General features: G+C 41.6%; 1 protein-coding gene and 1 pseudogene across 27 annotated transcripts in view; both read right to left on the bottom strand.

The window, feature by feature from the left end:
• The window catches only part of UNC80 (unc-80 homolog, NALCN channel complex subunit), a 288,619-nt gene that overhangs the window by 20,845 nt on the left and 242,676 nt on the right, over positions 1-25,098 (bottom strand). For 25 of the 27 annotated variants that reach the window (XM_073633516.1, XM_073633519.1, XM_073633525.1 and 22 more), the window contains one exon: positions 11,073-11,269. The exons of 1 other annotated variant lie outside the window; for it this stretch is intronic. In XM_073633516.1, coding sequence (XP_073489617.1) covers positions 11,073-11,269 — 197 coding nt within the window. Of the gene's footprint in view, positions 1-11,056; positions 11,270-25,098 lie in introns of all 27 variants that reach the window. One more of the 27 variants, XM_073633537.1, reaches the window with a different exon arrangement.
• LOC141101903 (U4 spliceosomal RNA) lies at positions 18,402-18,466 on the bottom strand (annotated as a pseudogene).

Here is a 25,098-nt window from a genome sequence, read left to right as displayed (position 1 = left end):
GCTGCTTATATCACATGGGGTGACAGTATCCAACAAGATAGCTTCCTCAGTGACCCAGGAAACCATAGAGGAACCTCATTCCTCCTGACTTCCTCTCCAGTAACAGTGCCACTACAGCCAAGTGCCACCTGCTGTGGAGAAAGTAAACTGCACCTGCCTACACGCTGCCATCATTCTGGCCCAGTGCTCTCTTGCAAAGTCCAAAACTGTTCTGTGGTCAAATGAATAAAAAGCTGACATTCTTTTTAGCAACCATGGGCGCTGAGTCCTCTGGACTAAAGAGGAGAGGGACCTTCTGGTTTGTTATCAGCACTCACTTTAAACCTGCATCTATGGTTGCATTGGTGCACATGGAATGGCAGCTTGCACATCTGGAAAGGCGCCATCAATTCTGAAAAATATATCCAGGTTTTAGAGCAGCATATACTCCCATCCAGATGATGTATTTTTCAGGGATGGCCCTGAATATTTCAACAAGAGAATAGTTAACCGCATACTGCATTTATAACAACAACATGGCTTTGTAGTAGGAGAGTCTGGGTGCTTAACTGGCCTGCCTGCAGTCCAGACCTTTTACCAATCTAAACTATTTGGCGCATCTTGAAAACTACGACAAAGGTGAACCAGGACTGTTGAGCAGTTAGACTCCTATATCAGGCAAGAATGGGACAACATTTCTCTCCCAAAACTCCAGAAATGGGTCACCTCAGTTTCCAGATGTTTCCAGAGTATTGTTAAAAAAAGAGGGGATGCTACACCATTGTAAACATGGCCCTGTCTCAACTTTTTTGAGATGTATTGCTGCCATCATTTTTAAAGTTACCTTATTTTTTTTTACCTACAGTAAAATGCCACATTCTCTCAGTTTAAACATTTGATATGTTTTCTATTGTAAATAAAATATAGGTTTATGAGATTTTCAAATCATTGCATTCTGTTTTATGTAGATTTTACACAGCGTTCCAACTTTTTTGGAATTGGGGTTGTATATTGTTGTTACATTGCCATTACTCTGTCTCATTTAAAGCAGTTTTAAAGGGGTAGGGAAGACCCTCACCATTCCAACATCCAAAATATATATTCAAGGATTGTACAAGTCTAAAAATTTGCGGACTTTGTGGGCACATAATGAGAGAGAGAATCAGTAAAAAAGTATACATTTTATTACATAGTTAATAAACATATAAAAACATACAAACAATACCCTGTATGGACACAGTTACCAGTTACCCAATAATGCAGTTATAGAGGACTGGACCTACAAAGATTCATTTAATACTGTATCAAGGTAAAAGAAAAATTTCCGATCCAGTACTGCCTCCAAAAACGTGCTTGTCGACGCGTTTCACTAAAATATTAGCTTCCTCAGGACAGATACTGGGTAGGTGCTGGTAAACTTGTGGCTCAAGGTGTGGGAGAACTTGACCAAACTGACAAATAACCGAAAAAACGAAATTGCATATGTGTGTCTAAAGTAGTAGGATACACATATATCATGTGGTCTATAATAGATACCACTGGTATATAGTAGTCATGTATAGGTATTTGAGTATAAATTACACACACCGGTAAGTGGTCACAAATTCCCACTATAAGTGTGTTCAATACAATATCCATAGTACCAAGAGATGGCCCATGGGTACCGGACCAAGTTATTAAATGGGTAAGTATACAGTCCCCTAAAGTATAGAGGCGAATGGAATATCTGAATGTGTAAGAACTGCGCTTATCACATAGGGGGAGACCTTTTATTGGGGCTCAAGTTGGTATTGCCGCATACATAGGGGAAAAGTGTGCCGCTTTTGGTGGTACACCCCTGTGGACAGCTTTCCTTGCTGTGTGTAGTTTTAAAGGGGGTCATTTGATCTGCATATGATGTCCATTAAATCGAAACTACAAGTTGCAAGTAAAAAACAGATTAAATAATCAGTGTTCCTTATTAATCCTTAGCTAATCCTTATTCATTCCCTTCTCCCCATCTCCCCTTCGCTGATATACAATATCTATCTATCTATCTATCTATCTATCTATCTATCTATCTATCTATCTATCTATCTATCTATCTATCTATCTATCTATCTATCGTGGGGCAAAAAAGTATTTAGTCAGCCACCAATTGTGCAAGTTCTCCCACTTAAAAAGATGACAGAGGCCTGTAATTGTCATCATAGGTATACCTCAACTATGAGAGACAAAATGTGGAAACAAATCCAGACAATCACATTGTCTAATTCTTGAAAGAATTTATTTGCAAATGATGGTAGAAAATAAGTACCAGTATTTGGTCACCTATAAACAAGCTAGATTTCTGGCTCTCACAGATCTGTAGATCTGTATCTTCTTCTTTAAGGGGCTCCTCTGTCCTCCACTCATTGCCTGTATTAATGGCACCTGTTTGAACTTGTTATCAGTATAAAAGACACCTGTCCTCAACCTCAAACAGTCACACTCCAAACTCCACTATGGTGAAGACCAAAGAGCTGTCGAAGGACACCAGAAACAAAATTGTAGACCTGCACCAGGCTGGGAAGACTGAATCTGCAATAGGCAAGCAGCTTGGTGAGAAGAAATCAACTGTGGGAGCAGTAATAAGAAAATGGAAGACATACAAGACCACTGATAATCTCCCTCGATCTGGGGCTCCACGCAAGATCTCACCCCGTGGGGTCAAAATGATCACAAGAACGGTGAGCAAAAATCCCAGAACCACACGGGGGGACCTAGAGAATGACCTGCAGAGAGCTGTGACCAACGTAACAAAGGCTACCATCAGTAACACACTACGCTGCCAGGGACTCAGATCCTGCAGTGCCAGACGTGTCCCCCTGCTTAAGCCAGTACTTGTCCGGCCCATCTGAGGTTTGCTAGAGAGCATTTGGATGATCCAGAAGAGGACAAAAGAATGTCATATGGTCAGATGTAACCAAAGTAGAACTGTTTGGTAAAACTTGTCGTCTTTGGAGGAGAGAAAATGCTGAGTTGCAACCAAAGAACACCATACCTACCGTGAAGCATGGGGGTGGCAACATCATGCTTTGGGGCTGTTTCTCTGCAAAGGGAACAGGACGACTGATCCGTGTACATGAAAGAATGAATGGGGCCATGTATCGTGAGATTTTGAGTGCAAACCTCCTACCATCAGCAAGGGCATTGAAGATGAAACGTGGCTGGGTCTTTTCAGCATGACAATGATCCCAAACACACCGCCCGGGCAACAAAGGAGTGACTTCGCAAGAAGCATTTCCAGGTCCTGGAGTGGCCTAGCCAGTCTCCAGATCTCAACCCCATAGAAAACCTTTGGAGGGAGTTGAAAGTCCGTGTTGCCCAGCGACAGCCCCAAAACATCACTGCTCTAGAGGAGATCTGCATGGAGGAATGGGCCAATATACCAGCAACAGTGTGTGACAACCTTGTGAAGACTTACAGAAAACGTTTGACCTCTGTCATTGCCAGCAAAGAATATATAACAAAGTATTGAGATGAACTTTTGATATAGACCAAATGATTTTCCACCATAATTTGCAAATAAATTCTTTCAAAAATCAGACAATGTGATTGTTTGGATTTGTTTCCACATTTTGTCTCTCATAGTTGAGGTATACCTATGATGACAATTACAGGCCTCTCTCATCTTTTTAAGTGGGAAAACTTGCACAATTGGTGGCTGACTAAATACTTTTTTGCCCCACTGTATATATATATATATATATATATATATATATACCATTAATGTTAAAACTTTTTTACATTTTCATTTGTGTTGTTCTTTAATTTGTACATGCTGAAAAATGTGCTTATTTTTTTTTACTCTGGTTCTGCCACCTGCTTTGCCTTGCTACCCAGTGATTGTACTTAATTGCTCCTTCTCACATTTTAAATATATAAACTGGCCAAATCAATAAAAACAATGTACCTCTGGGTTAGCTGATATTGTATAATAACAGCTTTTGGGCAGATGTTCCATTGTTTCCCTATTAAAAATTGCATTGTAAACAATAATGCAATATTGCTGTTTACATTTGTTTTGTTAGAAATAGAAAAAAAAAATGAATCTGATGCTTTCTTGATATATGCTACAAGTAAATAATGTTTGTGTACTATCGAAATATCCCCAAGCATGTCACAGAAAATTTATCCTAACGTCTGTAGAGATTTTATTAGCTTACATTCAAAATTAGTTTATTTCTGTAACAAAATCCTGCAATTAATACTGCAAACTAAAAACATCCAGCGGTTTTTGGCATCATATCAGACAAACAAGCCTAAATTAAACTACTATATTTAGCCAGACAAGAGTCTTAAAAGATGCTTTTATCTTTATCTTTGATCCAGGGGTTGTGAGTGTAGGCAGCTATATTGTTTACAGGCCTAGAAAAGCCACTCTTCAAAGAAAATAGCAAGGACTTGAAACTTTGTGTTTTTTGTATGTTAAATCTCAATTTTTTTCATCTGAGGTTTTTTTTGTGTGCAGGGGTGTGCTAAAAAAAAAGCTTATGAATGCCATCTAGTCTTATAGTTCATATTCATATTTATGAATTATTGATCATTGTTAAGTAATTTTACTTCAATAATATCTTTAATAAATCTTTAATTTGTCTGCTGATAATTCCATGGTTGGTGCTACAGAGAAGGGAGAAGAACTATGCTAACAATGCTACTGCCACCACTTATAATTGCGGGGAACACTTGGGCTTACTTTCCAACCTGCCCATCTGAATGCTTTGCTCTATCAGTGGTCATGTAGCAGTTAGGTTTGGGAAATATGACACTGTCAGGCAATCCAGCTGAAACTGGTACTGGGTGACTGTCACTTTGACATGTTAGTAAAACTGTACATTTTGTCACAACCTGGTCGTCCCGGCTGGGAGAAGACAGTGATTATCACTAGCGGCTATAGCACTAGTTTGCTTTAATCGTAAGTGAATCTGGCAGTCTGGTTGTACCCAAGTTGATCGATCAATCAACTTGGTACATTCAGCCTGCCCACTAATGGTTCGAATCTTGTGTGGTTCCTGCTGAGCCGGCCGAGATTCATGCACACAAGGCACTTTACTGCCGCTTTTAGCAGCGTCAGATGTTTTTTTTACAGCTTTGAAACGCCTCTCCATGTTATTCTATGTATCCATGTACACATAGGCTTTTAGGACCTGTAAGTGCCATAGGCGTTTTCAAGCTGTAAAAAAAAAAAATCCAGGGCCAGCATGTTCTGGAGCAGCAGTGTTAATCTTTAAAAACTCTAAAGGTAGCTAAACATGTGTTAATGCTGTATACGGAGTTAAGCAGCATCAAGCGTTTTTAAGCTGTAGTAATTGGATTTGGGAGTGGAAAATAGAAGAGGGCAGAGAAACGCTGCTAAACGGTAATGCTCCTAAACGCCAATGCAAAATGCTTCTAAAAGCGCATTTTTACAGCCGCTTATTCCAGGTGTCGGTACTGGCTTTGTAGCTAGTTTTTTTTTTTAATGCCTTGTGTGCATGAGGCCTAATGCTAATTTTTTGCCTATCTTTAAGGTATTTTATTTTTACCTGTGGCCTCATGGTAAGCTTTGCACTCACCTCCTCTCACAATGACACTGGAATAATTCTTCCAGTGGCAACATTATCACTCAAACAGGAAGTGAAGAAAAATCTCCAAAGCATACACAGAAAGAAATAAAAAGATGACAAAATTTTTACCCTATCCCCATTGTCTAATGCCCTGTACACACTGTCGGATTTTCCGATGGAAAATGTGTGATAGGACATTGTTGTCAGAATTTCCGACCGTGTGTAGGCTCTATCACACATTTTCCATAGGAATTTCTGACACACAAAGTTTGAGAGCTTGCTATAAAATTTTCCGACAACAAAATCCGTTGTCGGAAATTCCGATAGTTTGTACACAAATCCGACGTACAAAGTGCCACGCATGCTCAGAATAAATTAAGAGATGAAAGCTATTGGCTACTGCCCCGTTTATAGTCCCGACGTACGTGTTTTACGTCACCGCGTTCAGAACGATCGGATTTTCCGACAACTTTGTGTGACCGTGTGTATGCAAGACAAGTTTGAGCCAACATCCGTCGGAAAAAATCCATGGATTTTGTTGTCGGAATGTCTGATCAATGTCCGACCGTGTGTACAGGACATTACCCTTCCCTGTTGGAGAGATTTCCTCTAATTGTGACAACATTGTCCCTGGGACAGGAAGTGAAGGGAAATCTCCATGTTAATAGAAAGCAAGGAATAAAACTGAGGTTCCAACCTGTCACCTGCTCAAACACTAAAAAAAAACCGCACATTTACACAATGGAGCGCAACAACGTTCCACAATCCAAAGGAGTCAACCAGTTTCTGAACTCTTATGGAGGCACAGTTGAATTACTTAGTACCCTAGTTATATACATGATGTTTCACATCACTACCAGGGCAATACAGTTCTATCCCCAAGAAGACTTTATAAATCAGCAGACCATGTGATGCTTTGAAATCCCCAAAATGTAACACTCCTATACAGAACTGACACACAAAAAAACACATTTATCCAGAAGTAATTCCTTTCTAGACTTATTTGGTCCAAATTATTTGGTGGAGGGGATTATGGTGCGGGGTTGTTTTTCAGGGGTTGGGCTTGGCCCCTTAGTTCCAGTGAAGGGAACTCTTAAGGCATTAGCATACCAATACATTTTGGACAATTTCATGCTCCCAACTTTGTGGGAACAGTTTGGGGATGGCCCCTTCCTGTTCGAACATGACTGTGCACCAGTGCATAAAGCAAGGTCCATAAAGACATGAAAGAGTGCGTTTGGGGTGGAGGAACTTGACTTGCTTGCACAGAGTCCTGACCTGAATCCGATATAACACCTTTGGAATAAATTAGAGCGGAGACTGCAAGCCAGGCCTTCTCGTCCACATCAGTGGTCAAACATTTCCATAGACACACTCCTAAACCTTGTGGACAGCCTTCCCAGAAGATCTGAAGCTGTTATAGATGCAAAAGGTGGACCAACTCAATATTGAACCCTACGGACTAAGACTGGGATACCACCGAAGTTCATGTGCATGTAAAGGCAGACGTCTCAATAATTTTGGTAATATTGTGTATATACATTAAGATATTAATCAAGCGGTATTGTATATTGGGATGGCAGCCAGGGAGACCAAATTTTCCCAAATGTTTTTGGCCATCCTCATGCGTTAATTTATACCTGGGTATAATTTGACTAACCATCCTGAGCCATTGTGATACAGTATTGTAGGGGGAATATGTGATTTCCACAGAATTGCTATATGTTTTCTAAAAATAGTAACAAACATAAAAGAAGTTTTGTACTAGTAGTGGTATCAGAATCCTCTAAGTAACCCAATAAACACCTAGAAGGGTTGAATATTTTAGGAAGGTTAAGGCGTGAACTTATAAAGTCTGTAACTGTGGACCAGAAAGAATGGATAGCCAAACATTCCCAGATCATATGATAAACTGTGCCATTGTCATAAGGACATTTAGGGCACTTGGGAGAGGGGAGTTTACCCATACTAAACAGGATATACGGATTGTCAGTGGTGGAACTACCAAGGTCGCAGAGGTTGCAACCTGGCCCTGGCTTCCATCACTGTGGTTGCCCGCTGCAGAACACTTGAAATGGTCCCACTGCTGCGACCCCAAAGTCTTGAGACTTGCTTGCAATTTCCTTGCAACTTTCTTGCAACCTTTGTGATTTAATATTGCAGTTATGGCACTCAAATCGCACTAAAGTTACAGAAAATGGTGCAGGAAACTTTTTTTTTGTAACTGCGACTTGAGTCACATTGGGCCCCACGATTTGAGTCGCATTGGGAGTAAACATATGGGAGTGACATAGTTATAAATATCTGAAGTGTGCAGTATTTGGGATACCATAGTCTTTTGAAACTCTAATAGGGCGTACACACGGTCGGACTTTGTTCGGACATTCCGACAACAAAATCCTAGGATTTTTTCAGACGGATGTTGGCTCAAACTTGTTTTGTCTACACACGGTCGCACAAAGTTGTCGGAAAATCCGTTCTAAACGCGGTGACGTAAAACACGTACGTCGGGACTATAAACGGGGCAGTGGCCAATAGCTTTCATCTCTTTATTTATTCTGAGCATGCCTGGCACTTTGTCCGTCGGATTTGTGTACACACGATCGGAATTTTCGACAACGGATTTTGTTGTCGGAAAATTTTATCTCCTGCTCTCCAACTTTGTGTGTCGGAAAATCCGATGGAAAATGTCCGATGGAGCCCACACACGGTCGGAATTTCCGACAACACGCTCCGATCGGACATTTTCCATCGGAAAATCCGACCGTGTGTACGGGGCATAAAAAAGATTTGAAAATACGCTTATCGTAAAGATGTGATATATATTTTACTTTGCATCTTGCCCAGGCCATCTCTTCGCTAAAAGAATATATATCTCCAGCTGATTTGGACAATATTTTTTATTGCTGTTGGTGCTTCCCTGTCCCAATGACTATTTATTGCACCCCTTGTTTTTTTTTAAAGGATATCACAGGGACAAGAAGTGAGGGGAAATCTTCCCAATGGTTTCAAAGGCAGAAAATAAAAAACATGTCAGACCCGCCACTCTATTCAAAACTAAAAAACAAAAAAAATTTTGTCAGGAGTTATCCAAAACGAAAAAGGTTTTGACTAGAGATACACTTGAATTTCTGATGTACATGTTGACCATGGACCCGTATTACCTGCTACATGACAAGACCCCACTAGGTTGATTAGTGCTCTGCATAGTCAGTCAGCAAAGTCAATGATACTTTGTTTTACTTTTGGGACTGTCAAAAATGTCAGATACCTATTTGACTTTTTAATCTATTTTAGGAATTATTTGTAACATATTTTTGTTATTTGAGTTGTTAACCCCTATTTCTGATTTATGTGCAGGGCTACTGTATATGATTGTTATTTCCATATATTATTTAATAAATGTGTTTTGTTCATTCTTTTGCTTCCCTCCCAGTTTATATTATCATAGTAAACATTTGTAAGCCTAGTTGCTGTTGATATAGGAGTGGCTGGGAGTAAAGTTTCTATGCAAACATTCTTTTCAGTTCTTATAAGGCCACTAACTTTTCAGGAGGCCTTTTGCCAGTTCCGTTGTACATAAAACAGTTACCAGTTTCATGAAACCTGGCTGATATTCCTCAAGCACTTAATTATAAACACAAAATTAATACAAAAAAAAAAGGGGATCTGGATGGGTTATGAATTCAGAGCTGTATCGTAACCCCCATAAAAAATGATACATTTTTTTTGCACGATTATATAGATAATATTTCATAATCATCAAAGGTGCCATCATAGATTTTTTTTCCCAGGTTAACCAAAAACTGATTTCTGCTTGAAGAATCATGAAAGTGGTTTAACTGAAATGTTCATTCCAATTAGACCAGTATTTACATTTGATTAGCAAAGTTTTTAAAATCAAATGTTCCTGCAATAGAATGATTGAATGATTTGGCCTCAACACCAAACGATATGTCTGGCGGAAATCCAATACAGCTCACCATCCAAATAACACCATTCCTACTGTAAAGCATGGAGATGGTAACAGTGGCGGGACAAGGTCACCTAGAGCCCAGGGCAAACATGCCAAATTGCACCCCCCCCTTAAGATGAAGAGAGCATTATGTGTCAGCAAACCCCCCCCCCCCAAAAAAAATGACCGCTAATCTGCATGCTTAGCTCAAATCCTCTCATTCCACATATGCTCCCAGCACAATTACCCCCCCCCAATAAAATCCCCCCTTCTATAGCACAAATATTCTATCGTCCCAAATTTACCCTCTTCCCCCTCACAACACAAATCCCCTCCCTCCACTCTGCTTGTGGTGCCCCCAAACCTCACATAATACCACAGTGCCCAGGGCAGCCGTCCCTCCTGCCCACCCCTTGTCCCGGCCCTAGGTGGTAATATCCTGTTATGAGGTCTTTTTTCTGCAGCAGGGACTGGAGCACTTGTCAGGATAGAAGAAAAATGTATGGAGCAAAATACTGTCAAATTTTTTAGGAAAATCTGCTGCCCTCTGCCAGAAAGTTGTCAATGGGAAGAAGGTTTACCTTCCAACAAGACAATGACCCAAAGCACACAGCAAAAATGACCACATAGTGGTTGAAGGAGAAAAAGGTGAATGTCCTTGCATGGCCTAGTCAGAGCCCAGACATTAACCCCATTGAAAATCTGTGGAATGACTTGAAGACTGCAGTCCACAAACGGTCACCATCAAATTTAACTGAAGTTAAGCAGTTCTGCAAAGAAGAGTGGGCAAATATTGCAAAGTCTAGAGGGATAAAGTCAGTAGAGACCAACAGACTAAAAGCTGTAATTAAAGCAAAAGGTGGTTCAACAAAATACTGACAAAAAGTGGGGGGGGATCTTTTTCCAACTCAGTGATTCTGTTTTTTGTTCATTTATTTTTTACAGGTTGGCGTTATATATTTCACTTGGATGTTTGAAGTTGCACTAGTAAAAACAACTGAATAAAACAAAACCTGTGTCTGTCTTCATTTCAGGCTGCAAAGCAACAAAAATGTGATTTAAAAGAGGGGGTGGGGGGTGGGGATTCTTTTCTCTACCAACTGTATATATCACCCATACATTGCAACACCTGACATAAAGGTCTGATTTGCTCACCGTCATATATTCAAAGCACCATGGAGAGGATGCACAGGCAGATCAAATATTCACCAAGCCGGCCATAGACGGTTCAAATTTAGCAGGAACTGGTCAAGATTCGAACCATGTATGGGCAGGCTTAATCAACTTGGGTACAACCAGCCTGCCGGATTTTACATGCTATTATCGCTAGCGGCTGTTATAGCTGCTAGCAATAATTACTATGTTATCCCAGCAGAGAAGGCAGGAGGGAACACAGTGGCTCGGCGGGAGGGATTCCCTGTCGACAATGTCTATAGTTGCAGGAAAGAAATTTTCTCCGTCAATGGCAGGCCATAGAAATGCATTTAAAAGTGCCAACCCATCTATAATGAGCTTAATTGACCATTAGAGGAAAGTGAGATACACATGCTCTAACCTTTTTGTGGTGTTACCTGGCTGTCAGTCTGGCTGTGAAGGTCAGCTACAGTGATGGATGGAGACGAGGTGAGTACAGGGCTCTCTGCAGATGTCTGTTTGATGGATGGTGCAGGGCTGCAGCCGGAGCGTGGAGCGATGGGGGGTACCTCAGCATGAGATGTGGAGGGCTGAGGCTGTGTTTCAGTAAAGGTTACAGATCTCTTCTGATCTGCTGTAAAGAAAATAAAAGATTTAAATTGATCTGTGAGAACACAGAGTACTACAAATGAATATGTTAGTCTATTCTGGCTGTTATACACAGGATACTCAAGTAGAAAAAAATAGGCAAATAGTATGTAGGTGCCCAGGTTTCAAATGACCCCCCTTGCCTTTGAAGGGATACTAACACAACTATCAAACATGGCGTGCTAAAAGTATTAGCAAGTTTCTCCTTCTTTAATTATTTCATCTAATATTAGACAGAATATAAAGATTAGAAATACTTCTTGCTTATGTGTTTTTTTCAGAGACAAAATTTAACTAGAAAGCCCAAAAGTGTTTATGAGGATGACACTGTACAAGTTGCATCTCTGGAGTATAAATTAAAATTTGCCACTATGTAAAACAAGATAGCACTGGGAGATGGCAGAAGGGTAGAAAGGAGAAACAGCATAATATGTTTGTGTATATATTGTGACAGTGCTAAGCTCTGCCACTGTATTAGTAGGATTAAAGACCATGCAGGCTTCTCATGAATGCAAAATTAGGGGCACCGGATCTGAGCAGAGAAAACAGTTTTTTTGGATTTGATTTTGTAGTTCATGGCTCAAGGTCTGAAATCCAGAGGCTTTGAAGAGTTTGGAGAAGGAAAACGCCTCTAGCCTTGTGTCAGGGTTTTGCCGGTGTGCAAAGCCCTTATAATCTAAGACCTGACAGCAGTTCAGGGTCCTGTCCTCCCCAGGAGTTGTGAGGCTACAGGGGTGCAGCCAGAGGCTTGCAGTGAGCAGTGGGGCCGAGAAAGCAAGCCATGAGGCTAAAGGGACATTTTTTGCTTGTACTTTATGGTTATGGTTGGAATTCCTTTGTGGGTAACCTTTTGTTCTGTTAAAGTTTTACTTGCTATCATATATAAAAGTGGACCAAAAAGCCCTGAAGCAGTATTTCTGGAGTGGACTGAACTCACTGTGAACACTACTCTTGAACAATACCCCACTCATGCCTTGCCTATAAACACACACACACACACACACACACACATATATATATTTCTAGGGTAAATATAATTCTAAAGGTGCTATTGACATGAAATGTTCACCACATGTCGGTAATAACCCATGCAATCCATACATACAAAGAGATCAAAACAAATACGGACAGAAATTGTTATGTGTATTAAAATGGAATGACACAGGGAAAAAGTATTGAACACCTGAAGAAAGGGAGGTGCAAAAAGGCATGGAAAGCCAAGACACCAGCTGAAATCTATCAGTAATTAGAAAGTAATCCTGCCCCTTGTCAGTGCAAATTAATATCTGCTGGTTCGGTCTCAACTGATGGCCTATAAAAAGGTGTTTTATTACCAAGGTGTCACACAAGAATCATCTCATGATGGCTAAAAGCAAAGAGCTCTCTCAAGACCTTTGCAACTTTATTGTTACAAAACAAACAGATGGCATTGGTTAGAGAAGGATTTTTAAACGTCTGAATATTCCAGTGAGCACTGTTGAGGCCATAATCCGGAAGTAGAAAGAATATCATTTCACCATAAAGTGGCCACAACCAGGTGCTCCTCACAAGATTTCTGACAGAGGAGTGAAAAGGATTATCAGAATGCATAGGTTGTGAGTGACATTTCCCCCACATCATGTCCCCTCTCAGCACCAGAGACCCTCCCCCTCAGGTCAAGCTATACTCAATATCAGGGGTCTCAATACCCCCGAAAAAAGGTCACAGCTGCTTCTTCTAAAAAAGGCCAAAGCTGATGTGTTTCTCCAGGAAACTCACTTCAGATCTGACAACGTCCCCAAACTTCATAATTCCTTCTACCCCACGGTATTTCACGCGACTAACAACACCTCAAAGTCCAAGGGAGTATCCATCTTAATATCTAAGAACTGCCCATTTCAAGTTCAAGACACAGTTCTGGATACCAATGCGTGCTACATCTTTCTCAGGGGCAAACTACATAACAAACCCGTTATGTTATCTAATATCTATGCCCCCAACAAACAACAAGTCCCCTTCTTTAGCAATACCTTACAACGCCTCACTTCGTTCTACAAGGGCATGCTGGTGGTCGGAGGGGATTTAAATTTGGCCCTCTACCCATCTCTTGACTCTTCCTCTGGATCCTCCACTATAACGTATAGAGCACTGCGGGCGATTAAAACGCAGCTCGCTACCTTAACCCTACATGATACTTGGCGTACACTGCACCCCAATACTAAAGATTTCACTTTTTACTCTTCCCCACACAACAAATACACGAGGATAGATTATTTCTTTCTGACCCAGACGGACCTAGACTCCCTACTTACTGCTACCATAGATCCCATGATCCTGTCGGATCACCATCCCATCTCATTCACCATTACATTCCCGACAACACCTACGAAACCGAGTTGGCGTCTGGACAACTCCCTGCTCAATGACCTGGAGCACGTTCATAAAATAAACACATGCCTAAAGCACTACTTTCAGGGGAATGCATCCTCCGTTACTCATTAGATCTCCCTATGGGCTGCGCACAAATGTGTAGTTCGTGGAAAATTCATATCCTTGGCCGCGAAAAGGCGGAAGGCCAGACAAGCACGTATTGCTGACCTATCAGAGCGTATCCATTCTCTTGAAATGAAACACAAACAATCACTAGCAGATAATACTTTTCAAGAACTGTTGATGGCCAGGCAACTAGGGAAAGCGACCAGATGTAAATACGCCCTTACACAGCAAATTTATTACGAATTTGAAAACAAATTGGGCAAATTACTAGCCAGAGCTCTTCAACATAAATGAGCCTCCTCGACCATCCACTCTATTTCGGACCCTTCGGTAACAAAATAGAAACCTCAACCGGCATTGCAAATCATTTCAAACAATTCTACTCCAAACTCTACAACCTGCCCACCCCCTTGACGACAGATCCATCCCAAGACAGAAAGAAACTGATAGAAGACTTCCTAACCCAATACAGCCCACGACCCATCTCTGACGCAGAAGCGGCCAATTTAGAGAAACTGATCACAGGGAAAGAGATCATCGACGCTCTTAATCAACTGAAACCGGGCAAAAGTCCGGGCCCAGATGGCTTACCCACAAGTTATTACAAAACATTCACGGATATGCTTACCCCCCATTTACTAAAAACTTTCAACGCACTGCTCACTTCCCCCACTAAACACCTGGACATCCTTGAGGCCCACATCACTGTGATACCTAAACATGGCAAAGATGCAACCCTGGTCCCAAATTATAGGCCTATATCGCTCATAAATGTTGACATGAAGCGGTACACAAAAATTTTAGCAAACCGTATACTCCCTTTACTCCCGCTTTGATCTCGTTGGATTAAGTAGGTTTCATCCCCGGCCGAGAGGCACGAGATAATACCCTGAAGGCCATCAGCATCCATCACTGGTTAACATCATCTAATACACCGGGTTTTTTCCTTTCCCTTGATGCGGAGAAGGCGTTCGATAGAGTGGCCTGGGACTACATGGCAGAAGCTCTACGCAAAATGGGGTTTCGCGACCATATGCTCCAATACATTCTTGCTCTGTACTCATCCCCCACGGCGAGGATTAGGGTCAACGGTCACCTGTCGGACGCCTTCTCCTTGTCGAACGGAACTCGACAGGGGTGCCCTGACCATCAAGGGAATTTCGATCAAGAATGACCAATATAAATTGGCCGCATACGCTGATGATATCCTTCTATTCCTTACGAATCCCATAACTACAATTCCCAATCTCTTAAACGACTTCTCTCTATTCAAATCCCTCTCCAACCTCCAAATTAATTTTGTTAAATCTAAGGCTCTCAATGTCACCTTGCCTGACCCTGTACTGTCACACTGTCAAGCAAACTTTCCATTTGGCTGGGAAAAGCATGCTATCACCTACCTGGGGATCCAATTGCCAGTCAAATTAGTGGATCTTTACCCCAGAAATTTCCTTCCCATTCTTGAAACCATATGAAAGGACCTCCTTGACTGGAATAAGGGCACCTTCTCCTGGTTTGGGAGGGCTTCTATCCTGAAAATGAATATACTCCCCAGACTTTTATATCTGCTGCAGACGGTACCGATCAGGCTTCCCCCATCTTTTTTACTACTTACAAAAACGTATGCTTGTAATTCATTTGGGCTGACAATAATCCGCGTATATGCTGGGAGAAATTAGTAACACCTAAATTGAAGGGGGGTATTGGTCTCCCTGACTTACAAAAATATCATTGGGCATGCCATATGGCCAGAACTGTTGATTGGCACATTCATACCAGGCTTAAAGATTGGATTTGCCTAGAGGAGGCATTCTCCCCCCTGCCAATACATCATCTCCCTTGGATAAGCCCACACGGAACCCCGCGAGAGATTACGACACACCCCCTAATAGGCCCTACTTTACACATTTTTCATACTATCTGCAAAAAGACAAGTATTGCTTCCTCACCCGGACCATTGACTCCTTTAGACCGTAATCCGGACTTCCCTCCGGGTATAAAATCCCTGTGTAACATCAACAGACCTGTAGAAAAATCCATCAGAGCCAGCTCCCTCTTTGACAAGGGGGAGTTGGTCTCCTTCCAAATCCTCTCATCCAAATTCCCAGATATTGACATACCCTTTTTTCATTTTCTCAAAATTAGACACTTCTTGTTCAGCTCCTCTATGACCCTCCATTGGAGCAGAGATCTAACACCATTAGAAAACCTTTGTACTAGGTCTGAACCCCAAAGGCATCTCATTTCTGAGATATACGCACTGCTATTCACTAAGATCTCTACTAAAGACGATCTGACTAGCCTAAAATGGGCAGAGGAGCTGGACATTAACCTGTCTCAGGAAGACTGGGATCATATTCTTTCACACATCCACATGGGCTCTCAAAATGTGTCCGCACAGGAAAACGGATACAAAATTTATTTTAGGTGGTACAGGACTCCCGATAAAATACACAAATTCCACGCCAGTGTCCCACCACTATGTTGTAGATGCAGCAGGGCTAAGGGAACACTACTACATATATGGTGGGTCTGCCCCCTAATCCAACCCTACTGGACAGAGAAACACCGCCTCACTTCAAAAATCACGACCTACACTCTGGATTTTAACCCTGCCCAATACTTACTCCACCACACATCCATCCCCCAAGGGGTATACAGAAAATCCCTTATATTACATATGATTAATGCAGCAAAACTATGCATACCCACCCACTGGAAGACTACCCCCCCCCCCCCAGCATACCAGAATGGCTCCGTCAAGTGGAAGGATAGCTGAGATGGAGGATTTAATACACCAGGCAAAAGACACCTCCCCCAAATTCCATAAAATATGGGCTTGCTGACTTCATTTTAAAGAATCCGCGGTATATAGCTCACTACTTGAGACTCCATAGCTTGACCTGAGGGGTTGAATCCGCCACCTACCTCATGAGCCCAGAAAGGGTTAACACTCCCACCCCTCATCACCCTCATATCCTCCCTACCCCTCACCTCTCCCTACAACCCCACATACAGCCATACATTGGCTTCACAGACGCCGTTTTAGTACAATACCGTCACACCAAGAACGTTCAATAACATCTAGACGGATCCATATTCAATTTTTTTTTTTTTTTTTTTCGTATAAAAGAAACCACAATCAAGTAGTTTGGTCACTCGAATCAGGTGGGCAAACCCTCCACCCACACACAGTTAGATCCCGACAGGGGTGTGGGGGTGATGTGGTTGTCTACCGGCTCTCACTGAAATACTCTTGACATGACTCAACACAGAGCCCTCCAAGAAACACTAAAGCACCTTCTCAGCTCTATTTACCTAATGTAGGTTTATGGGCTATAGTTGAGATTTATTGTTGGTAATTGATTATTTGTATATCTTTTACACTTTATAGGTATACTGTTGATAATCTTGTTGTTCAAAAGTGCATTTCAAGACTGAATGAGCTGTAATAATACCTTGCTCTATTTTTTTTTTTTTTTAGCAATAATCACTTTATAGAAAAGCCAGTGGCGTGCAAAACACACCTCAAAAACTTCCACCCACCAAAAAAAAGTGCCTACACATAGAGAGTGAAACACAAAAACGTGCAACGGGTGTACAGAGTCCTCCGCTAGGGAAGGACCTTACCCTGATCCCCCGGGGCGTTAGGCTCCAGACAGGGACTAAGGTACTCAGACAATGGGTCCATCTGGCCGAAACCAGGCGGACCCCGTTTACTGGAAGGTCTGCCGAAGCAGACCAACCCAAGTACAGTGGGGCTCCCCCGAAGGGAGACCCCTCAAAGGAGAGGGCGAACCAAGCCAGAAGGCCTATGTCCACCCCCTCCCAAGACTTTCAGAGTAGGCCCGAGGACCCACACCCTACTCGCCACACAGTGACAAAACGTGTATACATCACAAACAAAAAGAATACAAAAAAGTGACAAACAGGGGTAATAGAAAGAGTGGGGAAGATAGTGAGATGGGAGAGTGAAAGTGGCCATTGTGCAATACAATGGCCGGCCCTCCGGCCAGGCATATAAATTTCCCCTGGTCCTGGCCAAAAGGCCCGGCCCAAGAGGCAGGTGTGAAAAACGTGTGTGTGGTGAAAGTGACCATGGTGCCATAAAATCAAGTGCTTACACACCGTGACTATACGGCACCCCTGAACTGCCACTTCAGGGGCACATTCACCACTGGCTTTTCAAAGCAACCCTGACCCACAGCCCAGACCACAGCAGCTCCCACCCCAACCAGGAAGGCCTGGAGCTCAGGAAATCCGGTGAGAGCCCTATGGTTTGACTCCACCATCGTTCCGTCACTCCTGCCTAATTATATTCATCAGGAGATACTGACCACTCCACCTCCCCCCCGAAGGAGGAGTGAGCGTTCTCTCCCAGAAAAACTGGCTGGAGCTAGATCTACCCCAATCTAGGCCAGAAGGCCAGGGGCCCGACCCTCCGGATCAGACCCCGTGGTTCTCCAACCCCATCAGAAGGCTTCCCTTTCGGCTACAAACCGCTCCAGGTCACCTTTACTCCAGCAGGCTTTGCATAGCAACCGCAATCCCGTCTCTATTTCGCCATAGATCAGGAACGGAAGCAAGCGCCACCTCCTGATAAGAACAGATACAACACTTGATCTTAGCCAAAAAGCCAGGAAGCAATTAGCAATAATCACGCCTCAGTTGAACCTCATTGGCTATGATACTGCCACTGCGCAAATAATACCTTGCTCTATGCCTGCTTGTCTGTACTAAAAACATTCAAAATAAAAAGGATTATCAGAAGAGTTGTCCAAGAGCCAAGGACCACTTGTGGAGACCTTCAGAAAGACCTGGAATTAGCAGGTACAATTGCTTCAAAGAAAACAATAAGTAATGCAGTCAACTGCCATGGCCTGTATGCACGCTCACCATGCAAGACTCCATTGCTAAAGAAAAAACATGTTGAAGCTCATTTAAAGTTTGCTGCACAATATTTAGACAAGCCTGGGAAATACTGGGAAAATATAGTCTGGTCAGATGAGACAAAAATTGAACTCTTTGGATGCCATAATACACATCATGTTTGGAGGTCAAATGGCACCGCACACCAACCAAAAAATACCAACAGTGAAGTTTGAAGGTGGGAACATCATGGTGTGGGGCTGTTTTTCAGCATACGGTACAGGCAAACTTCATTGCATTGAAGGAAGGATGAATGGAAAAATGTACCAAGACATTCTTGATAAAAATCTGCTGCCATCCACCAGGAACAAGGAAGATGAAACAAGAATGGACATTTCAGCAAGACAATGATCCCAAACATAAAAGGAAACTCTCAATTTGTTTCAAAGAAAGAAAATAAAGCTGCTAGACTGGTCCAGCCAATCACTTGACTTGAATCCAATAGAAAATCTATGGAAAGAACTAAAGATTAGAGTACTCAGAAGAGGCCCATGGAACCTTCAAGATTTGAAGACTGTTTGTCTGGTATAATGGGCCAAAATCACAGCTGAGCAATGCATGCGACTAGTTTCTCCATACAGGAGGCACCTTGAAGCTGTAATTGCCAACAAAAGACTTTGTATGAAGTATTAAATTAATTTCAGTTGGCGTGTTCAATACTGTTTCCCTGTGTTATTCCATTCTATTACATATAACTTAATTTCTGAACTTATTTGTTTTGGTTCCTTTATATGTATTGATTGCATGGATTTTTACCAACGTGGTGAAAATTTCATGTCAATAGCATCTTTATAAATATATTTACCTAGAAAAATTGTGACGTGTTCAATACTTATTGTACTTGCTGTATATATAGGGGTTAGCTCAAGTGAGGGTCCAAATGGTAGGTCTTTACTATAATTATGACTCATTGCTAGTTTTATTTAAAGAGGCTGCAAACAAAACAAACAGAGCGAACTAGAAAATTAATCCTTCACATCCAAGCATTAACTAAACATGAATGATTCCTCCTTCTGTTAAAAAAAAAAACATGAATGATTCCTCTATGACAGAAAAAGGGTTTTTCCCCGTCACCAATAAAACAAGTGTTTTACGTATATGCAGCTCTCTCTCAGGTTGATTTCCTGAGCCCCAGGGCAGAGCACCCTTTTGCTCCAGCCCTTCCTTCTTTATCCCATCTGCTGCTTGTTAAAAGTGGGAAGCAAATCCCAGCTCAGACTCCATGCGAGGAGGCCTGCAAAAGCCGGATTAGATTCCACCTTAGTTTCCCACATATGAAACCATGTGAGGTGAAACATATCGTCCTTTAACCACTTCACCTTTTATTTTGACACATAACCCCCCAACTTTCCCTGTCTGTGTTCCACCATAAACTTAAGTGATTGTAGAGCCTGGAACCACCTTGTCACTCGACTGTTCTTCTTATTATCACACATCCATTTAAGAGGGGCATGATCAGTGACCAATTTGAATAGTCTACCCAACAAGCAGTATATTTTCTCTCTGTCCTTCCAAGGTTTTAGGAGATTGACATGATATATTTGCTCTGGTTTCCTTCTCCCTGGCTGGTGGACTTTACAGTTTACTTCCCCTACTCTTTTCATAATTTCAAAGGGACTCTGCCACTTGGCCAGGAATTTACTCTCAACGGTGGGGACTAGTACCAGCCCTCTATCCCCAGGGTTAAACTTACAGATTTTAGCACTCAGATTATAAATCCTTCTCTGCCTCCTGGGCTTGTTCCATATGTTCCTGTACAAGTGGCATGACAGTCGCAATTCTATCCTGCATCAGCAAGATATGTTTGATGACGCTTCTATAGGGCACAATCTCCCCATCCCATGTTTTATATGTATATTTTTATTTGTAAAAAATGTTGAAAACAATTTATCATTCTCCTTCCACTTCACAATTATGTGCCACTTTGTGTTGGTCTATCACATAAAATCCCAATAAAATACATTTACCTTTTTGATTGTAACATGACAAAATGTGGAAAATTTCAAGGGGTGTGAATACTATTTCAAGGCACTGTAAATACATACAGGGCTCTATACAGTATCAATGCATATAATAAACATAAACCAACAGAAAAGAGAAAATATCTTAAAAACCACCCACATGCAAATAATTCTGTTTCGAGTCAAAAGGCTACTCACAATATTAATAAAATTAAAGTATAACTAAATGCAAACCTTTTTTTTAGTTTTGGATAGAGTAGAGAGGGATTAGAACTCCTGCCTGCTTTTATTTTTTTTTCACCCTCTCTATTTGTCCTGTTTATGAAAGTGAAAGTAAAAGAAAATCCCACATTTGGGGTTGTCTCCAGAAAATAATAGAGGGAAAATCCTCCAATGGGAATACTAGTTCTGGGGACCGGGGTCCCCAGGGAATTCCCTTAATTTGCAGGGAATTCCTCTTACTTCCTGTTTGACTATAGGACAGGAAGTGAAGGGAAATCTCTGCAACGGGACACAGATGTCGAAAAAAATCTAACAGGGATTATAATCCTCACTTGCTCTATCCAAAAAAAAAAAAAAAGTTTTGCCTACAGTTCTACTTTAATCACAGATCAAAAAAAAAGTGTCCAAAAAAAGTGTCCTGTGCTTATTTTTTATTCAATAAGAATGTATTGGGAGAAACTGATGTGGTGCAAGCAGATGGCACTTTGATTTTATGCACTGGACACTTTATCTATTATATATTCAAGAATGGGACACTTTTTCTTGATCCGTGATTCATTTTATTAATATTGTGTGTAGCTTTTTGAGTTTAAACAGAATCGTTTGCAACATCTAGCAATCCCCTGGGATGTCTACTGTAAAGTAATTGAAAAGGTGAGTAAACCTGTAGATGCCTGAGGCACCTCTTTAGCAAACATGAGATATGGCAGTAAAAAATTATTCACCACTTTTCTTATCATATTTTTGAGTGCTTTATTAAATCTCTCCACTAGGCCATCAGTTTGGGGGTGATAGACAGAGATGGGGAGATGTGAGATTTTGAACAACTTACATAACGCCTTACTGGCTCTGGACATATTGTAAATGGTGTGCCCTGGTTTGCTAATATTTTGTTCAGAATACCCACGTGACTAAATACCTGAACAAGTTCTTTGGCAATTGCCTTAGCTGAGGTATTATGTAAGGGAATGGCTTCAGGATACTGTGTGGCATAGTCCAGTTTTGCCAGTATATGTTGTTGGCCCCGGCAGACTTTACCACTGGTCCCACAGATCCATGCCAATTCTTTCAAAAGGCACTTCGGCAAAGATACCAGTGAACTATGGAAATAGGATGATGGTGCAGAATACTGACACTCTGGGCATGACTCACAATACTCTTTGACATTCGCATGTAAACCAGGTCAAAAAATCTCTAGGTTATTCTGTCTTTAGTTTTCTCTATACCCAGGTGTCCACCCATTATATGACCGTGGACTAAATCTAACACCATCTGGAGATATGGTTTTGGGACTTTTACCATACTACTGTTCCAGCATCTCCTCCCCTTGCTTTAGCAAACAATTATTAAGCTCCATGTAGGGAAAAGACACCCTAACATCAGGTGCAATGGGTTCCCCATCTATAATTTTAATGTCTTCTATGGCTCTAGTGAGCGTGGCGTCTTTCAATAGTTTTGTACCAAAGTCTTCTTTTCTGACTTGTAAGTCAGGCACCACATTCTACACAGTGATTTCCACATACAGCTCTCACTCAGGTAGCTTCCTGAGTGCCAGGCCAGAGCACCGTCTTGCTCCAGCCCTTCCCTCTTTATCCCATCTGCTGCTGGTCAAAAGTGTGAAGTAAAACCTGGTTCAGATTCCACACTGCCAACAAGGTGGCTCGGAAAACCTGGAATGGATTCCACCTTGGTTTTCCACATATAAAAGCATGCCACCTCGCCCTTTATTATGTCACAATATATACAGTATAATATATATATATATATATATATATATATATATATATATATATATATAAAGGGAGCAGGTTTGTCCTACACTTTAATTTAGCAAATTGGGGCTCTGGTGCTGGAAGGATCCCCCACAACACACAGAGGACACCCTTCCTGGAGGCACGGGAGCACGTAAAAGAACAACGGAAACAGGTCAGCACATCAAGGAGAACTCCTGAGAGTCAGCCAGGTGGGCTGGTGAGTGTTCAGTCTGGGAGGACTGTGGAGAGAGTGTCAGTCTGTAGGGCTGTGGAGAAGTAAGTCAGGAGGTCTAGTGAAATGGGCAGCTGCAGCCAGGTGGGTCGGCAGTGCCTGAAAAGGTGGTGCTGGGATCAGTGACCACAGAGAGAAAGTGCTGGGAAAGTGTGAGCTCTGTCACCCTATGTTCAAGCATTGGGGCTGCGAGTACCTGCCTGTAATGGGTCTTTGCTACCAAATTGCAACAAGGTGACACAGCTGGAGTTCTGCAAGCAAGTGAGTGCTGGAGAAAGCAGTGGAGTGTACAGTAGCTTGAAAAAGTATTCAAAAAAGTATTCATATCCCTTGAGATTTTCCACATTTTGTCATGCTACAATCAAAAATGTAAATGTATTTTAGTGGGATTTTACATGATACACCAGCACAAAGTGGCACATAATTGTGAAGTGGAAGGAAAATTATAAATGGTTTTCAACATTTTTTTACAAATAAATATCTGAAAAGTGTGGTGTGCATTTGTATTCAGCTCCCCTGAGTTATTACTTTGTAGAACCACCTTTCGCTGCAATTACAGCTGCAAGTCTTTTTGGGTGTGTCTCTACCAGCTTTGCACATCTAGAGAGTGACATTTTTGCCCATTTTTTGCTCGATTTTCTTCACAAAATTGCTCAAGCTCTGTCAGATTGGATGTCTGTGAACAGCAATTTCAAAGTCTTGCCATAGATTCTCAATTGGATTTTGGTTTGGACTTTGACTGGGCCATTCCAACACATGAATATGCTTTTATCTAAGCCATTCCATTGTAGATCTGGCTGTATGTTTAGGGTCGTTGTCCTGCTGGAACCTCCACCCCAGTCTCAAGTCTTTTGCAGACTCTAACAGGTTTACTTCTAAGATTGCTCCATCCATCTGCCCATCAACTCTGACCAGCTTCCCTGTCCCTGCTGAAGAAAAGCAACCCTCACAACATGACGTTGCCACCACCATGTTTCACGGTGGGGGTGGTGTGTTCGGGGTGATGTGTAGTGTTAGTTTTCCACCACACATAGCTTTGTTTTAAATTCCCAAATTTCAATTTTGGTCTCATCTGACCAGAGCACCTTCTTCCACATGACCTGTCTGGTGTGTTCCTTGGCCTTCCTGGTGCTGTTTGTTAGAGAACTAAGGTTCTCTAACTAATCTCTGAGGGCTTCACAGCACAGCTGTATTTACACTGAGATTAAATGGACCCCATTTACTAATTAGGTGACTTCTGACGGTATTTGGTTCCACTAGATTGTAGTTAGGGGTATCATAGTAAAGGGAGCTGAATACAAATGCATGCCACACTTTTCACATATTCATTTGTAAAAAATGTTGAAAACCATTAATCATTTTCCTTCCACTTCACAATTATGTGCCACTTTGTGTTGGTCTATTACATATTTATTACATAAAATTTCAAGAGGTATGAATACTTTCTCAAAGTACTGAACATAGACTGTATATAGGTGAAGTTGTCCCTGAAGTTTGTTTGAAGTCAAGTGGGCATCCCATGAACTCCCATCCCTATCCAAGTTATTACCCTCAATAGGACACAAAAACAAAGTCACGGATCGTCCTCTGACTCTGGAGTGACTGTGAAAATTTGGTGTGCCTGGCTGTGCAGGGTGGGGGATCCCATTCTACTTGCGGCTCCTTAGGGGGTGCGCTACATTTGGGGACTTGTCCGGGATACTGCCCACGGTAACTGGCACAGCCATTGCTCTATATATATATATATATATATATATATATATATATATATATATATATATAAAGGTTGAATGCTGATAGGCCAATAAAAAAGGTAATTGTGCTGCCTGTTTATTTTGAGAAACTCATTAGGAGACACTATTAGTAAGGAACTGACATGATTTTTGTTATTTGCTCAGGCTAAAAGATGTTTTTTTTGTTAGGGCTTGTTCACACCAGGGGCATTGGGACTGTGCTGGACAGCCTTGCCTATTACAGTCCTAAAGCAAAAAATTTAAAAAGCCTTGTTGCCTATGAGGCCAGTTAACACCAAATAATTGCAGTGGAGTGTGCTGAAAAAAGTACTGCATGCAGTCCTTTTTCTCACAGTAGCATGGTGTGGTGCAATCCATTGCATTATACTGCCAGCCAATAGAACTGAATTAAATTTCACTTGTGACATTTCAATAAAATTCTAATACAAAAGAAGAAAATGTAAGTAGTGCTATGCTCCAGGATTGGCACATTGGCACTTTTTTCCCCC

This window comes from Aquarana catesbeiana, linkage group LG06, assembly GCF_042186555.1.
Source record: "Aquarana catesbeiana isolate 2022-GZ linkage group LG06, ASM4218655v1, whole genome shotgun sequence".
NCBI classification, from domain to species: domain Eukaryota; kingdom Metazoa; phylum Chordata; class Amphibia; order Anura; family Ranidae; genus Aquarana; species Aquarana catesbeiana.
This window is presented reverse-complemented; position numbering and strand designations above follow the sequence as displayed.